Source organism: Hyperoodon ampullatus (genome assembly GCF_949752795.1).
Source record: "Hyperoodon ampullatus genome assembly, chromosome: 8".
In the NCBI taxonomy this organism is placed as follows: domain Eukaryota; kingdom Metazoa; phylum Chordata; class Mammalia; order Artiodactyla; family Ziphiidae; genus Hyperoodon; species Hyperoodon ampullatus.
Genome location: NC_136921.1, coordinates 68768823 through 68788661, shown reverse-complemented (window position 1 = coordinate 68788661; position 19839 = coordinate 68768823). Strand labels below are relative to the sequence as shown.

General features: G+C 37.7%; 1 protein-coding gene across 1 annotated transcript in view; it reads left to right on the top strand.

Moving 5' to 3' along the window:
• The window catches only part of NEB (nebulin), a gene marked incomplete at both ends in the record, with an annotated part of 225065 nt that overhangs the window by 21390 nt on the left and 183836 nt on the right, over positions 1-19839 (top strand). The window contains 8 exons of the mRNA XM_079710699.1: positions 1604-1720; positions 3347-3451; positions 3538-3645; positions 3743-3847; positions 4241-4339; positions 5392-5496; positions 6468-6575; positions 6661-6774. Coding sequence (XP_079566825.1) covers positions 1604-1720; positions 3347-3451; positions 3538-3645; positions 3743-3847; positions 4241-4339; positions 5392-5496; positions 6468-6575; positions 6661-6774 — 861 coding nt within the window. The remainder of the gene's footprint in view (positions 1-1603; positions 1721-3346; positions 3452-3537; positions 3646-3742; positions 3848-4240; positions 4340-5391; positions 5497-6467; positions 6576-6660; positions 6775-19839) is intronic.

The following is a 19839-nucleotide window of genomic DNA, read 5'->3' as shown; positions in this document are numbered from 1 at the left end:
GGCCATCAAGGGAGCAAGTGTAGACAGAAAACTCTAAGGACTGAACTCTGGAGTGCTTCCATGTGAAGACATCAGTGAGATGGAATTGGAGCAAAATTAGGAGAAAGTGATGTCTTGGGAAGCAGGTGAAGAAGGAAGGGAGTGAGCAACTGTGTCAAACGTTTCTGAAGTGGATTTATCAATGTATGGTCTCTGGTGAACTTAATAAGAGCAATTTGGTTGAATCTGCATAGAGAGGGTTCGTGAGTGAATGAAAAGAGAGAAATAGAATGTGAGTGTACTCCACTCTTCCAAAGTATTTTCCTGAAAAGAAAAGAAGAAAAAGGGGTAGTAGCTCATGGATAAGTAGGTGAAGAGGGGATTTTTTTAGTTAGGAGACAAAAATACCATGTTTCTATGCTGATAGAAGAAAAATCCAGTGTAGTGGGAAAATGTGATGATGTTGAGGGCCGGGGGAAGAAAGTGGCTGGAGTGTTGTCCTAGAATAGGGGGAAGGGGAAGGGCCCTGGCACTTAAGAGGAGGGGGTGGCTTCCCCAGAAACAGGAGAGGAGGTTGCGAATCCCAGATGCAGATAGGCGGATAGTAGGGTTTGTGAAATTTCCTTTCTGGTTGTTTCCATTGTTCAAGGAAATAGATAATTCTATAAGATAGAGAGGTTATCTATATCCTCCACTCCTGTAGAACACCCCCTGCGAGTCCCCTGTTTGGGCTCTAGGGGGTGGTGCATCTGTGTTTCAGAGTGTATCTCCTGTCTTTGGATACCAAGATGATTGTATTTGTTTCTGAGGTTCTTAAATGTTGGCAGATTATCTAGGATTCCCTCAACTTGTCTATATTCTCACATTACATTGCTTGAACAAATGGCTGGCACTGGAGATCATGGTCAAGATTAGGACCAGTTTCTTGTTTTCTTTCCTTTGGACATGCGCCTGAAGGGGGCTTTTGTGCCCTCACTTAAAGCTTCTGTCATAGCTGGAATTGAAGGTGCAAAGCAGGGAGGGCAGAAGGAGAAGATGAGGTTGCCAGCATTCATCTAGCCCCAGCCCCTTCCTCTTCCTCCCACGTGTACATTAAATACACATGTGCTTACACACATAATCACGGATGAGGCATGAAGCTTCTAGCTTTTTTCTTTAAAAATGTGTTGGCACATAGGCAGCTGGAGGTTAAGAGATGAATGAGGGTTCTGGAGCAGCAGGTATCTGGGGCATGATGTACTGTCATTATTATGATGTGCATCTTTCTTTTATTATTTCTCTTTCTCCACCCCCACCCCCCACCCCTGCCTTCCCTACCTCTCTCTCTGAGGGTAGGGACCATGTGTTACTCTTTCTTGTATCTGTCCCAGGGCCAGGAACGTAATCGATGCCCTATGGATATTTTTGAATGAATAAATGAATGAGAAGAAAAGATATCCTGAAAATGTATGCAGTTTCCCTGCTGCTGTCATAAGTTACTATGACTATTTTGTTTATGAAATGTCAAGCTGCCATTTTTCTAAAGAGAAAATCGATTTGTGGAGCTATGTCATAATATCTGTAATAGAGACGAGAGCAAAAATAACCTGGAGAGTTACTTTATCACTTTATTTCACTCCTACAGATAAAATACAAAGAAGACTATGAAAAGAATAAAGGAAAAGCGGATTTTAATGTACTTCCTGCTTCAGAAAACCCACTGCTTAGGCAGCTGAAGGCGGCAGGAGTTGCCCTAAGCGATGTAAGTATATTCTTGTCAAAAGTGTGTTTTTAACCTTAGCAGCAAGAGAGATGAAACTTCTCTCCTTCTATAATGAATAAATGCAAATAGAACTTTGCAAATACTTTAAGGTTATGGTGTAACAGTTTCCCTGGAGCTGTCTAACCACAGGAAGGCATTAGTGCCTCTGAGTCTGATGTGTGTCCATTTGGGGAGCCTGTGGACTTAGTTCAGCAGGCAGGGAAATCCTCGTTTGCTTATAAGCTCTAGGAGCCTATGCCTTTGTGTGGGCAAAGAGTACATTGTAGGAGTTATGTTGTGATTCTGACAGAGGCAGAAGGAGACTTTGAAAGGGGAGGAGAGAAAGATGAAGCCACTTAGTGCCCTACCCTTGTGCTCTTCAAGCCTGCTGCTAGGAGAAGAAGGAAAAGGTCCTGTGTTTCACAACTTCTCTCCCCAAACTCTGCCATTTTCTACTCAGGTCTTGGCCCCATAAACCATCATTTGCAGATAGCAGAACTTAAAAGATGGCTCCCTAAGTCTTCAGAGGAATTTCTACTTGTGGAATATTAAGAGCTTGCCTAATCCATTAGGTTTCAAATAGATTAGATAAGTGAGAACTGGGCCTGGCATTAAAAGACTAACAGCCCAAGACCACTTTGATTATATATCAATATATAAAGAGACTGAACATAAGATCAGTTGAGTTTTTCCCTTTTGGTTAGGCAGTATTAAGTTTTCCAGTATTTGAGGATTATATGTAGCTCTCTGTGTGAGTTAGTTGTCTATTCTTTGTCCCTTGAATTAAGTCAGCACCACAGAAATGTGTACATGTGACTGAGGAGTGGGGCGAGTGGAGTGGCAGGTGAGCGGATGTAAATGGATCTGTTCAAATAGCTGTACTGGGAAATCAATGCAAAGCACATCGCCTGCTTCCTAAATGAAGGTCATCTTTATCAAACATATAAAAACTGAAGTTCAAATCCATTTTGTTGAAAAAGACAGCAATATAAAAATATTGAAAATGAATAGCACTATTTACAATTTCAAAACTGAACATGAAAAAATCATGTTGTGCACTGTAAAATCCAGTGACTTTTAGAGCTAAAGATAAATCCTAGCAGAGAAGAGGAGTTAGTAAACTCTTGTGTATACCTTATTTTTAAGGTGTACTGTCTGTTCGTATGATAAGGGATTTTTTTCCTTGGTGGAAAGAGGAAGAGTGCGTATTTCTCTGTGTGCTAGACTTTTTCCATGAAGGTTTGTTTTAAAAAAATGAAAAATTTGCTGTTGCTCAGAGTACTCCTGTTTATTGGGGCATCACTAGTGAGGGAAGAGTATTGAGTTGGGAGGTCTAAAAGGCAGCAATTCAGATACGCAAGAACCTCTACAACTAAGGTCTTGGTCTGAGGCAGTATAGTGGTTTCTTAATTTTTTGGAGAATATTAAAAACTTAGGCTTTACAATAATTGCTAATAGAAAAAGTTTATCATTTATGACACTCCAATGTTTGATTGTCAGTTTTTAGACAGTTGACAGGTAATATCTTTTTTCTTCTTCCTTTGTTTAGTGTTGGAAAATACAAGTGTAATAATCAGGGTGGGAGTGACAGGAATCTACTGTAACTGATTTTTTTTTCTTTGACAGAAACTGTACAAGGAAAACTATGAAAAGACAAAGGCAAAGAGCATAAATTACTGTGAGACCCCCAAATTTAAGCTTGATACAGTTCTGCAGAACTTCAGTAGTGATGTAAGCCACCCCATGGTCATTTCCTCTGTTAAATCAAAGACCCATCACTTTGCCAATAAACAAATGAAATATGTTTTGTCTTTCAGACTAAATATAAAGATTCCTACTTAAAGAATATTTTGGGACATTATGTAGGCAGCTCTGAGGATCCATATCATATACACTGCATGAAAGTCTCAGCTCAGAACAGTGATGTAAGTTCTAAGGCAATTGTTTGACTTCCCAAATAACACATTTTTAGGGCATGAATACACTGGTTGCATCCTTATGTCTGATTTCTTTTCCTCATAGAAAAACTACAAAGCAGAATATGAAGAGGACAGAGGCAAAGGCTTCTTCCCCCAGACCATAACTCAAGAATATAAAGCAATCAAGAAACTAGATAAGTGTAAAGATGTAAGTCTGTAGTATAAACTGTGAATGTTACCACCCTCCACAGTATCTAGTGATCAAGATGTGTTTAATATTTTGACACTTTTGCAAACAAATGCAAGCAAGGAGTCTGTAAGAATAACAATTTATGTTTCCCTGTTGTCACCCACATGTCTCAAGCGCTAATTCTAGCTCAATTTCCCAAAGAAAAGTAATCAGGAATCTGAAGATATGGGAAAGTTTCCTATATAGATGTAAGAGCATCTCTCAAAGAAACTGCAGTCTAATTAGAAAAAATGTGTTTTGCTTACTGCAAGTTTCTTTTCTTTTGGGGGATGGGATTCTGCTTGCTTGGCCTATAGGCCAACTCGGATTTGACAAGTGATACTACTAAACGTGATTCTCTTTCCCCCACAGTACACCTACAAAGTCCATCCAGATAAGACAAAATTCACTCAGGTCACCGACTCTCCTGTTCTGGTGCAAGCCCAAGTCAATTCCAAACAGCTGAGTGATGTAAGTTCCCCTAAATATCCAAGAAATTCAGTTATGAGGGATAGCATATCATAACTCTATACGTGAAATCCAGTGACTTGTCACATTTATAAAAAAGGCTACATAACTTTTAACAGGTTTAACTTGTATATATTTGTAATCACCTAAAATACTTTCCTATTTAGTTACCTTACATCTTCTTGGGTGGATAACAATTATAGTAAAAGAGTTCTGCAAGGGAAACTAACGTAGCTTAATGCACTGGAAAGAACATGAGTTTTTGAGTCAGAGAGAACTGGATTCAAATTCCAGCTCTATCATTTATGACCTGGGGCCTAGGAAAGTTGTTTAACCTCCCCATACCTCATAGTTCCCTTTGATAATTTGTGGTGGTTTTGAAGATTGTGAAAGAAGATATGCGCATAGTACACATCCTGACCCAGAGCAGGTATTCAGTACATGGGATTTCTCTGTCTCTCAAATAAGTTTTTGGGAAATGGAGTCTTTGAGATACATTTTATCATATAAATTTTCAATGTGAATTTCCAAACTTGTGTTGAACTAAAAAAATGAAAAATAAAAGTAACCTCAGTAGATTATGGCCAGAAATGAAGACTTCAGTTAGAGTATCCACAAACCATAATGCATGTGAGGGGACATAACCAGATTTGTTAGAAAAGATCTTCCAGTGATTGAGCATTGACAGCAGAAAGGAAGAAAGGCTGTCACTCTCAGAACCTACAGGACCAATTGTGATATATAAAGAGGGGAGCTCCCACGTATGAAAGTGCCACCTCTTTCTATTAGGGCCCTACCATGGTGACAGATATGATAACAGCTGTCAACTATCCACCACGCAGTGTCAGTAAGGCAGAGTGGCCCACCCTAGATCTGGATTTCTCTTTTGATCGTAATGACTCTGTCAGTTGTTATTTAACAAAATGTATTTTACATTTTATCTCATGAAATGTACCACACAAGATTTTTTTTTTTTTTTTTGTATTTTGGAACAATCTTCTTCTGAATTGAGAACTAATTGGCTCATTCTCTCTCTCTCTCTCTCTTGCTCTCAGCTAAATTACAAAGCAAAACATGAAAATGAAAAGTTCAAGTGCCATATACCTCCAGATACTCCTGCCTTTATCCAGCACAGAGTCAACGCCTATAACCTGAGTGATGTGAGTTCCTCATGCACTATGCCATGTGTTATAATGACAACTATGCTTTTATTTTTGAATTGCCTCATTAAATAAATATTTCAATGTTAAAGATGGGAATAACAGTTAACATTTGTATTGTGTCCCTATGCCTCTGCCAGGGTAACTTTAAACTCACCTTATAAAATGTGTGTAGCAATCTTATAAGTAGCTTCATACAATGAGACAATCTTAATATATTTTAACCAACCCTCAAAATACCACCATTCATGTATGTTTAATTGCAAATCTTAATGTAAGCTCTTTTTGCCATATATCCTTTTATACTATACTATAATTTTCTTTCAGAACCTCATATTTTAAGATACAGTTTCATTTTGTTTATTCCCCAGGCATATAAAGTCCCTTATTTCACACAAATGCTACTTATTTCTACATGTAAGAGAACTTGCACTAACAAAGATATAGGGTATTCAAAAGGCATAAGGCCAGGTATCCATTGCTATCTTTCATTTCCAAACTTAATTTTATAGAAAAGTCAAATTACCCTTGAGGGTTTCAATTTCTTCAATTCTTTAAATAAGTACTAAAATTATCCAGCATCAATGAATATTGCAATGATTCGTGAAATAACCTTTTCAGAGGACTTTGAGATCAAATGAAAATGGTGCCTTTATATAATACAAAGTAAGTTAACTATAGAATATTTGTGCCACTCTATAAAATATTCAGTGTTAGGAATCAAATATTAGTATGATAACTAGAATGAAGTTAATATAATGCAATATTCTCATGGAGAGTAGAGAAGCTTAATCTTAGAGAATTGGAAGATTCATCTTGAGGAGAATTATCTAAAATATGCACAATTTCTTAAAGAAAATGGTCTATTTATTTTATATTAAGACAGGGTATTGGGTTACCCTCTAGTCTTTAAAGTGTGATAACATGCATATTACTTTTGCCCATTCCTGTGCTGAAATTTTTCTGTCCAGAATGTTTATAAGTATGACTGGGAGAAGACCAAAGCTAAGAACTTTGACATTAAGGTGGATGCCATTCCCCTGCTGGCAGCCAAAGCCAATACCAGGATCTCTAGCGATGTGAGTATGGCCTGGGCACCTGGACAGGGTGGGCCTCAGCAATCTTCTTGATGAGTGAGATCTGGCACGTGTGATGTCTTTGCAGGTGATGTACAAGAAAGACTATGAGAAAAGCAAAGGAAAGATGATTGGAGCCCTCGGCATTAACGATGATCCCAAGATGCTGCACTCTTTGAAGACGGCCAAAAACCAGAGTGATGTGAGTGCTTTTGTGAATCTGTCTTGTTTTCAAGATTGTGTCCCAGTCAACATGCCCAAGGGTAATGATGTAAAAAGATTCCATATCCATGGGCTCTCTCAGGTTCACAACAATGAACTGCTGAGGAGAACTTTAGAAGTAGAATGATTCCCCAGGCTCTTGCACCTCTCATGTTTGAGGACAGAAATTAATGATTTGTACTCGATCTCCATTTCACTTTGAAAAAACCTGTATTCATATTTAGTAGAATATTGATTGTAATTCTCAACACCTTTTGGAAAACATTAAGATGTTTTCATATTTTCTAATTGAAACGTAACTTAAAATTGTGGTTTAAAAAGTGACTTTATTTTGGAAGAAAATCTTGAGTCAGAGATAAAAATCTTAGTATAGCCAACATTGCTCTTTACTGACTTTAGTAATTAGTATCGGCCTAGGTCTAAGATTCCATTAATTATAGGCCCCGTTGAGAATCTGATAAAAGATCTGGTCCATCTCTTTAGGAAAATGGAGTTTTTTTCACATCTTTTGCCTGACTTTCATAGAGAATTCGTGGATTCCCTAAGGATTGCCTTTAGGATATCTATCATATTCCAGTTAAAATTCTTACCATAGAGAGGCAAACATACACTATTGAAAATTGCAATATACACTGTGTTTTAAAATGTTTGGAGAATCCCTTAAGAGTAAGAATGTTCAACATAGCTTGCAAATATTAGCTTTTCATGATGAAAGAGAAGGGTGTTTGTATCATTTACTTTCATTTTAACCATGTGTTCATATTGTGAGCTATTAAACCTTCTTTAAATCATTTCACATTTACTATATAGTCATATAGCACTTTAAATGTCTTATTCAGTTATTTTCTCTAGTAAATTCACACTGAATTAGATACAGTGTGATTATATACAGTCAGTATACAGTGCTCACATACGTAATACTATCTTCTTCACCAGTTCCTTATTTTGTCTCAACTCAAGAAAGTTACAGCTCCCATTGACAGCACATGTATGTTTATCTTTGGTTTTTACCCTACCACAGAACCCATTAGAACAATAAGTTATTAAATGCATAATAAGTGTTCAATAAGTACTTGTTAATTGATTCATGTTGGCAACCAAAAGAGATAGTCAATGATGAGTCATTCTCAAATAATATTCAGGCTAAAATCTAAGCTGCAGATACAGAGCACACATCACTTTTAAAAAGTCTTTTAAAGCCATTTGGGACTAAACATGCCACTAAAAAACCAGTGAGTCAGGCTTCCCTGGTGGTGCAGTGGTTGAGGGTCCATCTGCCGATTCAGGGGACACGGGTTCGTGCCCCAGTCCGGGAAGATACCACATGCCATGCAGCGGCTGGGCCCGTGAGCCATGGTCACTGAGCCTGCGTGTCCGGAGCCTGTGCTCCACAACGGGAGAGGCCACAACAGTGAGATGCCCGTGTACTGCAAAAAAAAAGAAAAAAGAAAAAAGAAAAAAAAAACCCAGTGAGTCAATGAAGGAATCAAAGAGGAAATCAGAAAATACCTCAAGACAAATGAAAATGGAAACAACACTCCAAAATCTATGGAATACAGCAAAAGAAGTTTGAAGAAGGAAGTTTATAGCGATATAGGCCTTCCTCAAGAACAAGACAAATCTCAAATAAATAACCCAATCTACCACCTAAAGGAATTGGAAAAAGAAGAACAAACAGAACCCAAAGTCAGCAGAAGGAAGAAAATAATAAAGATAAGAGAGGAAATAAATAAAATGGAAATTTAATAAAACAATAGAAAAGATCAATGAAACCAAGAGCTGTTATTTTGAAAAGAGAAAAAAACTGATAAAGCCAAGATCACCAAGAAGAAAAGAGAGGACCCAGATAAACAAAATAAATGAAAGGGACAAATAACAACCAATACCACAGAGATACAAAAATTATAATACTATGAACAGTTATATGCCAACAAATTGGACAACCTAGAAGAAATGGACAAATTTCTAGAAACATACAACTTGTCAAAACTGAATCAAGAAGAAACAGATATTTGAACAGACCAATCGCTAGTAGTGAAATTGAATTTGCATTAAAAAAAAAATGCAAGCAAACAAAAGTCTAGGACCAGATGGCTTCACAGATGAATTCTACGAAACATATAAAAAAGAACTAATACCTATCCTTCTCAAACTATTCCAAAAAATTGAAGAAGATGGAACACTCCCAAATTCATTCTGAGGCCACAATTACCCTAATACCAAAACCAGAAGAAGATACTAGAAAAAAATTACAGACCAATATCTTTAAGTATAGATGCAAAACTCCTCAACAAAATATTAGCAAACTGAATCCAACAGTATATAAAAAGGATCATATACCATAATTGAGTTGGATTTATTCCAGGGAGGCAGGATGGTTAAATATTTGCAAATCAATCAATGTGATTCACCACATTAACAAAAGGAAGGATAAAGATCACATGATCATCTCAACAGATGTAGAAAAAGCATTTGACAAAATTCAATATCCATTCATGATAAAAACTCATCAAAGTGGGTATAGAGGGAACATATCTCAACAAATAAAAGCCATTTATGACAGACCCACAGCTAACATCAGTGATGAAAAGCTGAAAACCTTCCCTCTAAATTCAGGAACAAGCAAGGATGCCCACTCTTTCCACGTCTATTTAACATAGTACTGGGAGTCCTAGCCACAGCAATCAGAAAAAATAAATTAATTTAAAAAATAATAAAAAGCATCCATATTGGAAAGGAAGAAGTAAAATTGTCACTATTTGTAGATGACATGATACTTTATATAGAAAACCCTAAAGTCTGCACCCAAAAACAATCAGAACTAATAAATGAATTTAGTAAAGTTTAAGGATACAAGATTAATATACAGAAATCTGTTGCTTTTCTATATACTAATAATGAACTATCAGAAAGTAAAAAACAAAAGCTACATTTAAAATTGCATCAAAAAGAATAAAATAGGAATAACTTTTTTTAAATTCAAACAGAAAGTCACAAAAATTATAATCATCCTCATCAGTTCACTCAGTCCCATGTGATTAATTTTTTTTATCTTGATCTTTTGTTAGCACTTTTATGAATACATCAGTTTTCCATTAGAGTTCTGAAAATGCTTATTCATTCAGTTCAGCAGTATAGTCAGTTACCAGAAACCTGTACTTGTCAGAGTCCTTTCCATGAATTCCTTGAAGATGAAATCCTTTTATAGGAACATTTTTTCAAAAGCATCAGAGTACACCCAGAACTGTCTGTAAATGACAAAAGACTTAAAAATGACCATGGTTAAAGATTTGGTGAAAGTTCATAATAATGCAATTGACAAGGAAATTTAGTTTTTTCTGAGATATACATTTTAAAGTAATAACTAGAATTATGACTTATAACATTATACCAGAACATATAAGATTTTTAGAAATTTCATGTAATGTCTGAAACATTTATATTAACATATTTCCATACAAATAACCCAAAGAAACTTTAGTATTAGTTTTTTGTTTGTTTGTTTGTTTATACTTCAGGTTATTAGTCATCAATTTTATACACATCAGTGTATACATGTCAATCCCAATTGCCCAATTCAGCACACCACCATCCCCACCCCACCATGGTTTTCTGCCCTTGGTGTCCATACGTTTCTTCTCTACATCTGTGTCTCAACTTCTGCCCTGCAAACTGGTTCATCTGTACCATTTTTCTAGGTTCCACATACATGCATTAATATATGATACTTGTTTTTCTCTTTCTGACTTACTTCACTCTGTATGATAGTCTGGAGATCCATCCACATCTCAACAAATGACTCAATTTCGTTCCTTTTTATGGCTGAGTAATATTCCATTGTGTATATGTACCACATCTTTATCCATTCGTCTGTCGATGGGCATTTAGGTTGCTTCCATGACCTGGCTATTGTAAACAGTGCTGCAATGAACATTGGGGTGCATGTGTCTTTTTGAATTATGGTTTTCTCTGGGTATATGCCCAGTAGTGGGATTAATGGATCATATGGTATTTCTATTTTTAGTTTTTAAGGAACCTCCATACCGTTCTCCATAGTGGCTGTATCAATTTACATTCCCACCAGCAGGGCAAGATGGTTCCCTTTTCTCCACATCCTCTCCAGCATTTGTTGGTTGTACATTTTCTGACGATGCTCATTCTAACTGGTGTGAGGTGATACCTCATTGTAGTTTTGATTTGTATTTCTCTAATAATTAGTGATGTTGAGCAGCTTTTCATGTGCTTCTTGGCCATCTGTATGTCTTCTTTGGAGAAATGTCTATTTAGGTCTTCTGCCCATTTTTCGACTGGGTTGTTTGTTTCTTTTCTTTTTTTTTTTTTTTTTTGCGGTATGTGGGCCTCTCACTGTTGTGGCCTCTCCCGTTGTGGAGCACAGGCTCCGGATGCGCAGGCTCAACAGCCATGGCTCACGGGCCCAGCTGCTCCACGGCATGTGGGATCCTCCCAGACCGGGGCACGAACCCGTGTCCCCTGCATTGACAGGCAGACTCTCAACCACTGTGCAACCAGGGAAGCCCCTGTTTCTTTAATATGGAGCTGCATGAGCTGTTTATATATTTTGGAGATTAATGCTTTGTCTGTTGATTCGTTTGCAAATATTTTCTCCCATTCTGAGGGTTGTCTTTTCGTCTTGTTTATGGTTTCCTTTGCTGTGCAAAAGCTTTGAAGTTTCATTAGGTCCCATTTGTTTATTTTTGTTTTTATTTCCATTTCTCTAGGAGGTGGATCAAAAAAGATCTTGCTGTGATTTATGTCAAAGAGTGTTCTTCCTGTGTTTTCCTCTAAGAGTTTTATAGTGTCCGGTCCTACATTTAGGTCTCTAATCCATTTTAACTTTATTTTTGTGTATGGTGTTAGGGAGTGTTCTAATTTCATTGTTTTACATGTAGCTGTCCAGTTTTCCCAGCACCACTTCTTGAACAGACTGTCTTTTCTCCATTGTATATCTTTGCCTCCTTTGTCATAGATTAGTTGACCATAAGTACGTGGGTTTATCTCTGGGCTTTCTATCTTGTTCCCTTGATCTATGTTTCTGCTTTTGTGCCAGTACCATATTGTCTTGATTACTGGAGCTTTGTAGTATAGTCTGAAGTCAGGGAGTCTGATTCCTCCAGCTCCATTTTTTTTTTTAATTTATTTTTTTCTTTTTAATTTTTTGCTTTATAACAAATTTAATCAGTTATACATATACATATGTTCCTATATCCCCTCCCTTTTGTGTCTCCCTCCCACCCTCCCTATCCCACCCCTCCAGGCAGTCACAAAGCACCTAGCTGATCTCCCTGTGCTATGTGGCTGCTTCCCAATAGCTATCTACCTTACGTTTGGTAGTGTATATATGTCCATGCCTCTCTTTCGCTTTGTCACAACTTACCCTTCCCCCTCCCCATATCCTCAAGTCCATTCTCTAGTAGGTCTGTGTCTTTATCCTGTCTTACCCCTATGTTCTTCATGACATTTTTTTTTCTTAAATTCCATGTATATGTGTCAGCATACAGTATTTGTCTTTCTCTTTCTGACTTACTTCACTCTGTATGACAGGCTCTAGGTCCATCCACCTCATTACAAATAGCTCAATTTCGTTTCTTTTTATGGCTGAGTAATATTCCATTGTATACATGTGCCACATCTTCTTTACCCATTCATCTGATGATGGACACTTAGGTTGTTTCCATCTCCGGGCTATTGTAAATAGGGCTGCTATGAACATTTTGGTACATGTCTCTTTTTGAATTATGGTTTTCTCAGGGTATATGCCCAGTAGTGGGATTGCTGGGTCATATGGTAGTTCTATTTGTAGTTTTTTAAGGAACCTCCATACCGTTCTCCATAGTGGCTGTACCAATTCACATTCCCACCAGCAGTGCAAGAGTGTTCCCTTTTTTCCACACCCTCTCCAGCATTTATTGTTTCTAGATTTTTTGATGATGGCCATTCTGACTGGCGTGAGATGATATCTCATTGTAGTTTTGATTTGCATTTCTCTAATGAGTAAAGATGTTGAGCATCCTTTCATGTGTTTGTTGGCAGTCTGTATATCTTCTGTGGAGAAATGTCTATTTAGGTCTTCTGCCCATTTTTGGATTGGGTTGTTTGTTTTTTTGTTATTGAGCTGCATGAGCTGCTTATAAATTTTGGAGATTAATCCTTTGTCAGTTGCTTCATTTGCAAATATTTTCTCCCATTCTGAGGGTTGTCTTTTGGTCTTGTTTATGGTTTCCTTTGCTGTGCAAAAGCTTTGAAGTTTCATTAGGTCCCATGTGTTTATTTTTGTCTTTATTTCCATTTCTCTAGGAGGTGGGTCAAAAAGGATCTTGCTGTGATTTACGTCATAGAGTCTTCTGCCTATGTTTTCCTCTAAGAGTTTGATAGTGTCTGGCCTTACATTTAGGTCTTTAATCCATTTTGAGCTTATTTTTGTGTATGGTGTTAGGGAGTGATCTAATCTCATACTTTTACATGTCCCTATCCAGTTTTCCCAGCACCACTTATTGAAGAGACTGTCCTTTCTCCACTGTACATTCCTGCCTCATTTATCAAAGATATGGTGACCATATGTCCGTGGGTTTATCTCTGGGCTTTCTATCCTGTTCCATTGATCTATCTTTCTGTTTTTGTGCCAGTACCATACTGTCTTGATTACTGTAGCTTTGTAGTATAGTCTGAAGTCAGGGAGCCTGATTCCTCCAGCTCCATTTTTCGTTCTCAAGATTGCTTTGGCTATTCGAGGTCTTTTGTGTTTCCATACAAATTGTGAAATTTTTTTGCTCTAGTTCTGTGAAAAATGCCAGTGGTAGTTTGATAGGGATTGCACTGAATCTGTAGATTGCTTTGGGTAGTAGAGTCATTTTCACAATGTTGATTCTTCCAATCCAAGAACATGGTACATCTCTCCATCTATTTGTAACATCTTTATTTTCTTTCATCAGTGTCTTATAATTTTCTGCATACAGGTCTTTTGTCTCCTTAGGTAGGTTTATTCCTAGATATTTTATTCTTTTTGTTGCAATGGTAAATGGGAGTGTTTCCTTGATTTCACTTTCAGATTTTTCATCATTAGTATATAGGGATGCCAGAGATTTCTGTGCATTAATTTTGTATCCTGCAACTTTACCAAATTCATTGATTAGCTCTAGTAGTTTTCTGGTAGCATCTTTAGGATTCTCTATGTATAGTATCATGTCATCTGCAAACAGTGACAGCTTTACTTCTTCTTTTCCAATTTGGATTCCTTTTATTTCCTTTTCTTCTCTGATTGCTGTGGCTAAAACTTCCAAAACTATGTTGAATAAGAGTGGTGAGGGTGGGCAACCTTGTCTTGTTCCTGATCTCAGTGGAAATGGTTTCAGTTTTTCACCATTGAGGACGATGCTGGCTGTGGATTTGTCATATATGGCCTTTATTATGTTGAGGAAAGTTCCCTCTATGCCTACTTTCTGCAGGGTTTTTATCATAAATGGGTGTTGAATTTTGTCGAAAGCTTTCTCTGCATCTATTGAAATGATCATATGGTTTTTCTCCTTCAATTTGTTAATATGGTGTATCACGTTGATTGATTTGCGTATATTGAAGAATCCTTGCATTCCTGGAATAAACCCCACTTGATCATGGTGTATGATCCTTTTAATGTGCTGTTGGATTCTGTTTGCTAGTATTTTGTTGAGGATTTTTGCATCTATGTTCATCAGTGATATTGGCCTGTTGTTTTCTTTCTTTGTGACATCCTTGTCTGGTTTTGGTATCAAGGAGATGGTGGCCTCGTAGAATGAGTTTGGGAGTGTTCCTCCCTCTGCTATATTTTGGAAGAGTTTGAGAAGGATAGGTGTTAGTTCTTCTCTAAATGCTTGATAGAATTCGCCTGTGAAGCCATCTGGTCCTGGGCTTTTGTTTGTTGGAAGATTTTTTATCACAGTTTCAATTTCAGTGCTTGTGATTGGTCTGTTCATATTTTCTATTTCTTCCTGATTCAGTCTTGGCAGGTTGTGCATTTCTAAGAATTTGTCCATTTCTTCCAGGTTGTCCATTTTATTGGCATAGAGTTGCTTGTAGTAATCTCTCATGATCTTTTGTATTTCTGCAATGTCAGTTGTTACTTCTCCTTTTTCATTTCTAATTCTATTGATTTGAGTCTTCTCCCTTTTTTTCTTGATGAGTCTGGCTAATGGTTTATCAATTTTGTTTATCTTCTCAAAGAACCAGCTTTTAGTTTTATTGATCTTTGCTATCGTTTCCTTCATTTCTTTTTCATTTATTTCTGATGTGATTTTTATGATTTCTTTCCTTCTGCTAACTTTGGGATGTTTTTGTTCTTCTTTCTCTAATTGCTTTAGGTGCAGGGTCAGGTTGTTTACTCGAAATGTTTCCTGTTTCTTAAGGTGGGATTGTATTGCTATAAACTTCCCTCTTAGAACTGCTTTTGCTGCCTCCCATAGGTTTTGGGTCGTCGTGTCTCCATTGTCATTTGTTTCTAGGTATTTTTTAATTTCCTCTGATTTCTTCAGTGATCACTTCGTTATTAAGTAGTGTATTGTTTAGCCTCCATGTGTTTGTATTTTTTACAGCTCTTTTCCTGTAATTGATATCTAGTCTCATAGCATTGTGGTTGGAAAAGATACTTGATACAATTTCAATTTTCTTAAATTTACCAAGGCTTGATTTGTGACCCAAGATATGATCTATCCTGGAGAATGTTCCATGAGCACTTGAGAAGGAAGTGTATTCTGTTGTTTTTGGATGGAATGTCCTATAAATATCAATTAAGTCCATCTTGTTTAATGTATCATTTAAAGCTTGTGTTTCCTTATTTATTTTCATTTTGGATGATCTGTCCATTGGTGAAAGTGGGGTGTTAAAGTCCCCTACTATGATTGTGTTACTGTTGATTTCTTCTTTTATGGCTGTTAGTATTTGCCTTATGTATTGAGGTGCTCCTATGTTTGGTGCATAAATATTTACAATTGTTATATCTTCTTCTTGGATCGATCCCTTGATCATTATGTAGTGTCCTTCTTTGTCTTTTCTAGTAGTCTTTATTTTAAAGTCTATTTTGTCTGATATGAGAATTACTACTCCAGCTTTCTTTTGGTTTCCATCTGCATGGAATATCTTTTTCCATCCCCTTACTTTCAGTCTGTATGTGTCTCTAGGTCTGAAGTGGGTCTCTTGTAGACAGCATATATATGGGTCTTGTTTTTGTATCCATTCAGCCAATCTGTGTCTTTTGGTGGGAGCATTTAGTCCATTTACATTTAAGGTAATTATCGATATGTATGTTCCTATTCCCATTTTCTTAATTGTTTTGGGTTCGTTATTGTAGGTCTTTTCCTTCTGTTGTGTTTCTTGCCTAGAGAAGTTCCTTTAGCATTTGTTGTAAAGCTGGTTTGGTGGTGCTGAACTCTCTCAGCTTTTGCTTGTCTGTAAACGTTTTAATTTCTCCATCAAATCTGAATGAGATCCTTGCTGGGTAGAGTAATCTTGGTTGCAGGTTTTTCTCCTTCATCACTTTAATTATGTCCTGCCACTCCCTTCTGGCTTGTAGAGTTTCTGCTGAGAGATCAGCTGTTATCCTGATGGGGATTCCCTTGTGTGTTATTTGTTGTTTTTCCCTTGCTGCTTTTAATATGATTTCTTTGTGTTTAATTTTTGACAGTTTGATTAATATGTGTCTTGGCATATTTCTCCTTGGATTTATTCTGTATGGGACTCTCTGTGCCTTCTGGACTTGATTAACTATTTCCTTTCCCATATTAGGGAAGTTTTCAACTATAATCTCTTCAAATATTTTCTCAGTCCCTTTCTTTTTCTCTTCTTCTTCTGGAACCCCTATAATTCGAATGTTGGTGCATTTAATGTTGTCCCAGAGGTCTCTGAGACTGTCCTCTGTTCTTTTCATTCTTTTTTCTTTATTTTGCTCTGCAGCAGTTATTTCCACTATTTTATCTTCCACCTCACTTATCCGTTCTTCTGCCTCAGTTATTCTGCTATTGATCCCATCTAGAGTACTTTTTATTTCATTTATTGTGTTTTTAATCGATGCTTGATTCATCTTTAGTTCTTCTAGGTCCTTGTTAACTGTTTCTTGCATTTTGTCTATTCTATTTCCAAGATTTTGGATCTTGGAAATAGACTCTTGGATCATCTTTACCATCATTATTCTGAATTCTTTTTCAGGTAGACTGCCTATTACCTCTTCATTTGTTAGGTCTGGTGGGTTTTTATCTTGCTCCTTCTCCTGCTGTGTGTTTTTCTGTCTTCTCATTTTGCTTATGTTACTGTGTTTGGGGTCTCCTTTTTGCAGGCTGCAGGTTCGTAGTTCCCGTTGTTTTTGGTGTCTGTCCCCAGTGGCTAAGGTTGGTTTAGTGGGTTGTGTAGGCTTCCTGGTGGAGGGGACTAGTGCCTGTGTTCTGGTGGATGAGGCTGGATCTTGTCTTTCTGGTGGGCAGGCCCACGTCTGGTGGTGTGTTTTGGGGTGTCTGCGGACTTTTTATGATTTTAGGCAGCCTCTCTGCTAATGGGTGGCATTGTGTTCCTGTCTTGCTAGTTGTTTGGTATAGGGTGTCCAGCACTGTAGCTTGCTGGTCGTTGAGTGAAGCTGGGTGCTGGTGTTGAGATGGAGATCTCTGGAAGATTTTCGCCATTTGATATTATGTGGAGCTGGGAGGTCTCTTGTGGACCAGTGTCCTGAAGTTGGCTCTCCCACCTCAGAGGCACAGCACTGACTCCTGGCTCCTCAATTTGGGATGATTTGTTGTCTCTTCATGTATTCCACAGATGCAGGGTACATCAAGTTGATTGTGGAGCTTTAATCCGCTGCTTCTGAGGCTGCTGGGAGAGGTTTCCCTTTCTCTTCTTTGTTCTCACAGCTCCTGGGTCTCAGCTTTGGATTTGGCCCCGCCTCTGCGTGTAGGTCGCCGGAGGGCGACTGTTCTTCGCTCAGACAGGACAGGGTTAAAGGAGCAGCCTCTTCGGGGACTCTGGCTCACTCTCCGGCTCCGTTTTTTTCCCCTCAAGACTGCTTTGGCTATTCAGGGTCTTTTGTGTCTCCATACAAATTTTAAGATGATTTGTTCTAGCTCCGTAAAAAAATGCCATAGGTAATTTGATAGGGATTGCATTGAATCTGTAGATTGCTTTGGGTAGTATAGTCAGTTTCACAATATTCATTCTTCCAATCCAAGAACATGGTATATCTCTCCATCTATTGGTATCATCTTTAATTTCTTTCATCAGTGTCTTGTAGTTTTCCGCATACAGGCTTTTTGTCTCCCGAGGTCGGTTTATTCCTAGGTATTTTATTCTTTTTGTTGCAGTGGTAAATGGGAGTGTAAAATAGGAATAAATTTAACGAAGGAGGTAAAATACCAGTACTCTGAAGACTATAAGACATTGATGAAGAAAATTGAAGGTGATACAAAACAATGGAAAGATATCCCGTTGTCATGGATTAGAAGAATTAATGTTGTTAAAATGCCCATACAGGGCTTCCCTGGTGGCGCAGTGGTTGAGAGTCCGCCTGCCGATGCAGGGGACACAGGTTCATGCCCCGGTCCGGGAAGATCCCACATGCTGCGGAGCGGCTAGGCCTGTGAGCCATGGCTGCTGAGCCTGCGCGTCTGGAGCCTGTGCTCCGCAAAGGGAGAGGCCACAACAGTGAGAGGCCCGCGTAACGCAAAAAAAAAAAAAAACCCATACAACCCAAAGAAGTCTACAGATGTTATGCAATCCATATCAAAATACCCATAACATTTTTCACAGAACTAGAACAAATAATTCTAAAACTTATATGGAACCACAGTAGATCCTGAATAGCCAAACCAATCTTGAGAAGACAGAACAAAGCTGGAGGTATTATGCTTCCAAACTTCAGACTATATTACAAAGCTACAGAAATCAAAACAGCATAGTCCTGTACAAAATCAGACACAGAGATCAATGGAACAGAATAGAGAGCCCAGAAATAAATTCACGTGCCTATGGTCAATTAAACTATGACAAAGGAGGCAAGAATATACAATGGAGAAAAGACAGTGTCTTCAATAAGTGGTGCTGGGAAAACTGGACAGCTACATGTAAAAGAATGAGATTAGAACTCCATATACAAAAATAAACTCAAGATCAATTAAAGACCTGAAACCATAAAACTCCTAGAAGGGAACATAGGCAGAACACTCCTTGACGTAGATCTTGGCAATATTTTTTTGGATCTGTCTCATAAGGCAAAAGAAATTAAAACAAACAGAAAAAATGTGACCTAATTAAACTTAAAATCTTTTGCACAGCAAAGGAAACTGTCAACAAAATGAAGAGACAATCTATGAAATAGAACATATTTGCAAATGATATGGCCAACAAGGGGTTAACATCCAGACTATATAAATGGCTCATGCAGCTCAGTATCAAGAAAGCAAACAATCAAAAAAACAAAAAAGAAAATGGGCAGAAGACTCGAATAGACATTTTTCCAGAGAAGGCATACAGGTGGCTAACAGTCTCATGAAAAGACGCTCAGCATTGCTAATTTTTAGAGAAATACAAATCAAAACAACAATGAGATATCACCTCATCCCCGTCAGAATGGCTATATCATCAAAATACCAATAGCAAATGTTGGCAAGGATGTAGAGAAAAGGGAACCCTCCTTCACTGTTGATGGGTGTGTAAATTGGTGCAGCCACTATGGAAAACAGTATGGAGGTTCCTTAAAAAACTAAAAATAGAGCTACCATATGATCCAGCAGTTCCACTCCTGGGCATATATCCAGAAAAGACGAAAACACTAGTTCAAAAAGAAACATGTACCCCAGTATTTGTAGCAGCATTATTTACAGTAGCCAAGATATGGAAGCAACCTAAGCATCCATCAACAGAAAAATGGATAAAGAATATGTGGTATATATATACAATCAAGTATCACTCAGCCATAAATGAGTGAAATTCTGCCATTTGCAGCAGTGTGGATGTACCTAGAGAATATTATGCTTGTAAAATAAGTCAGACGGAGAAAGACAAATACTGTATGATATCA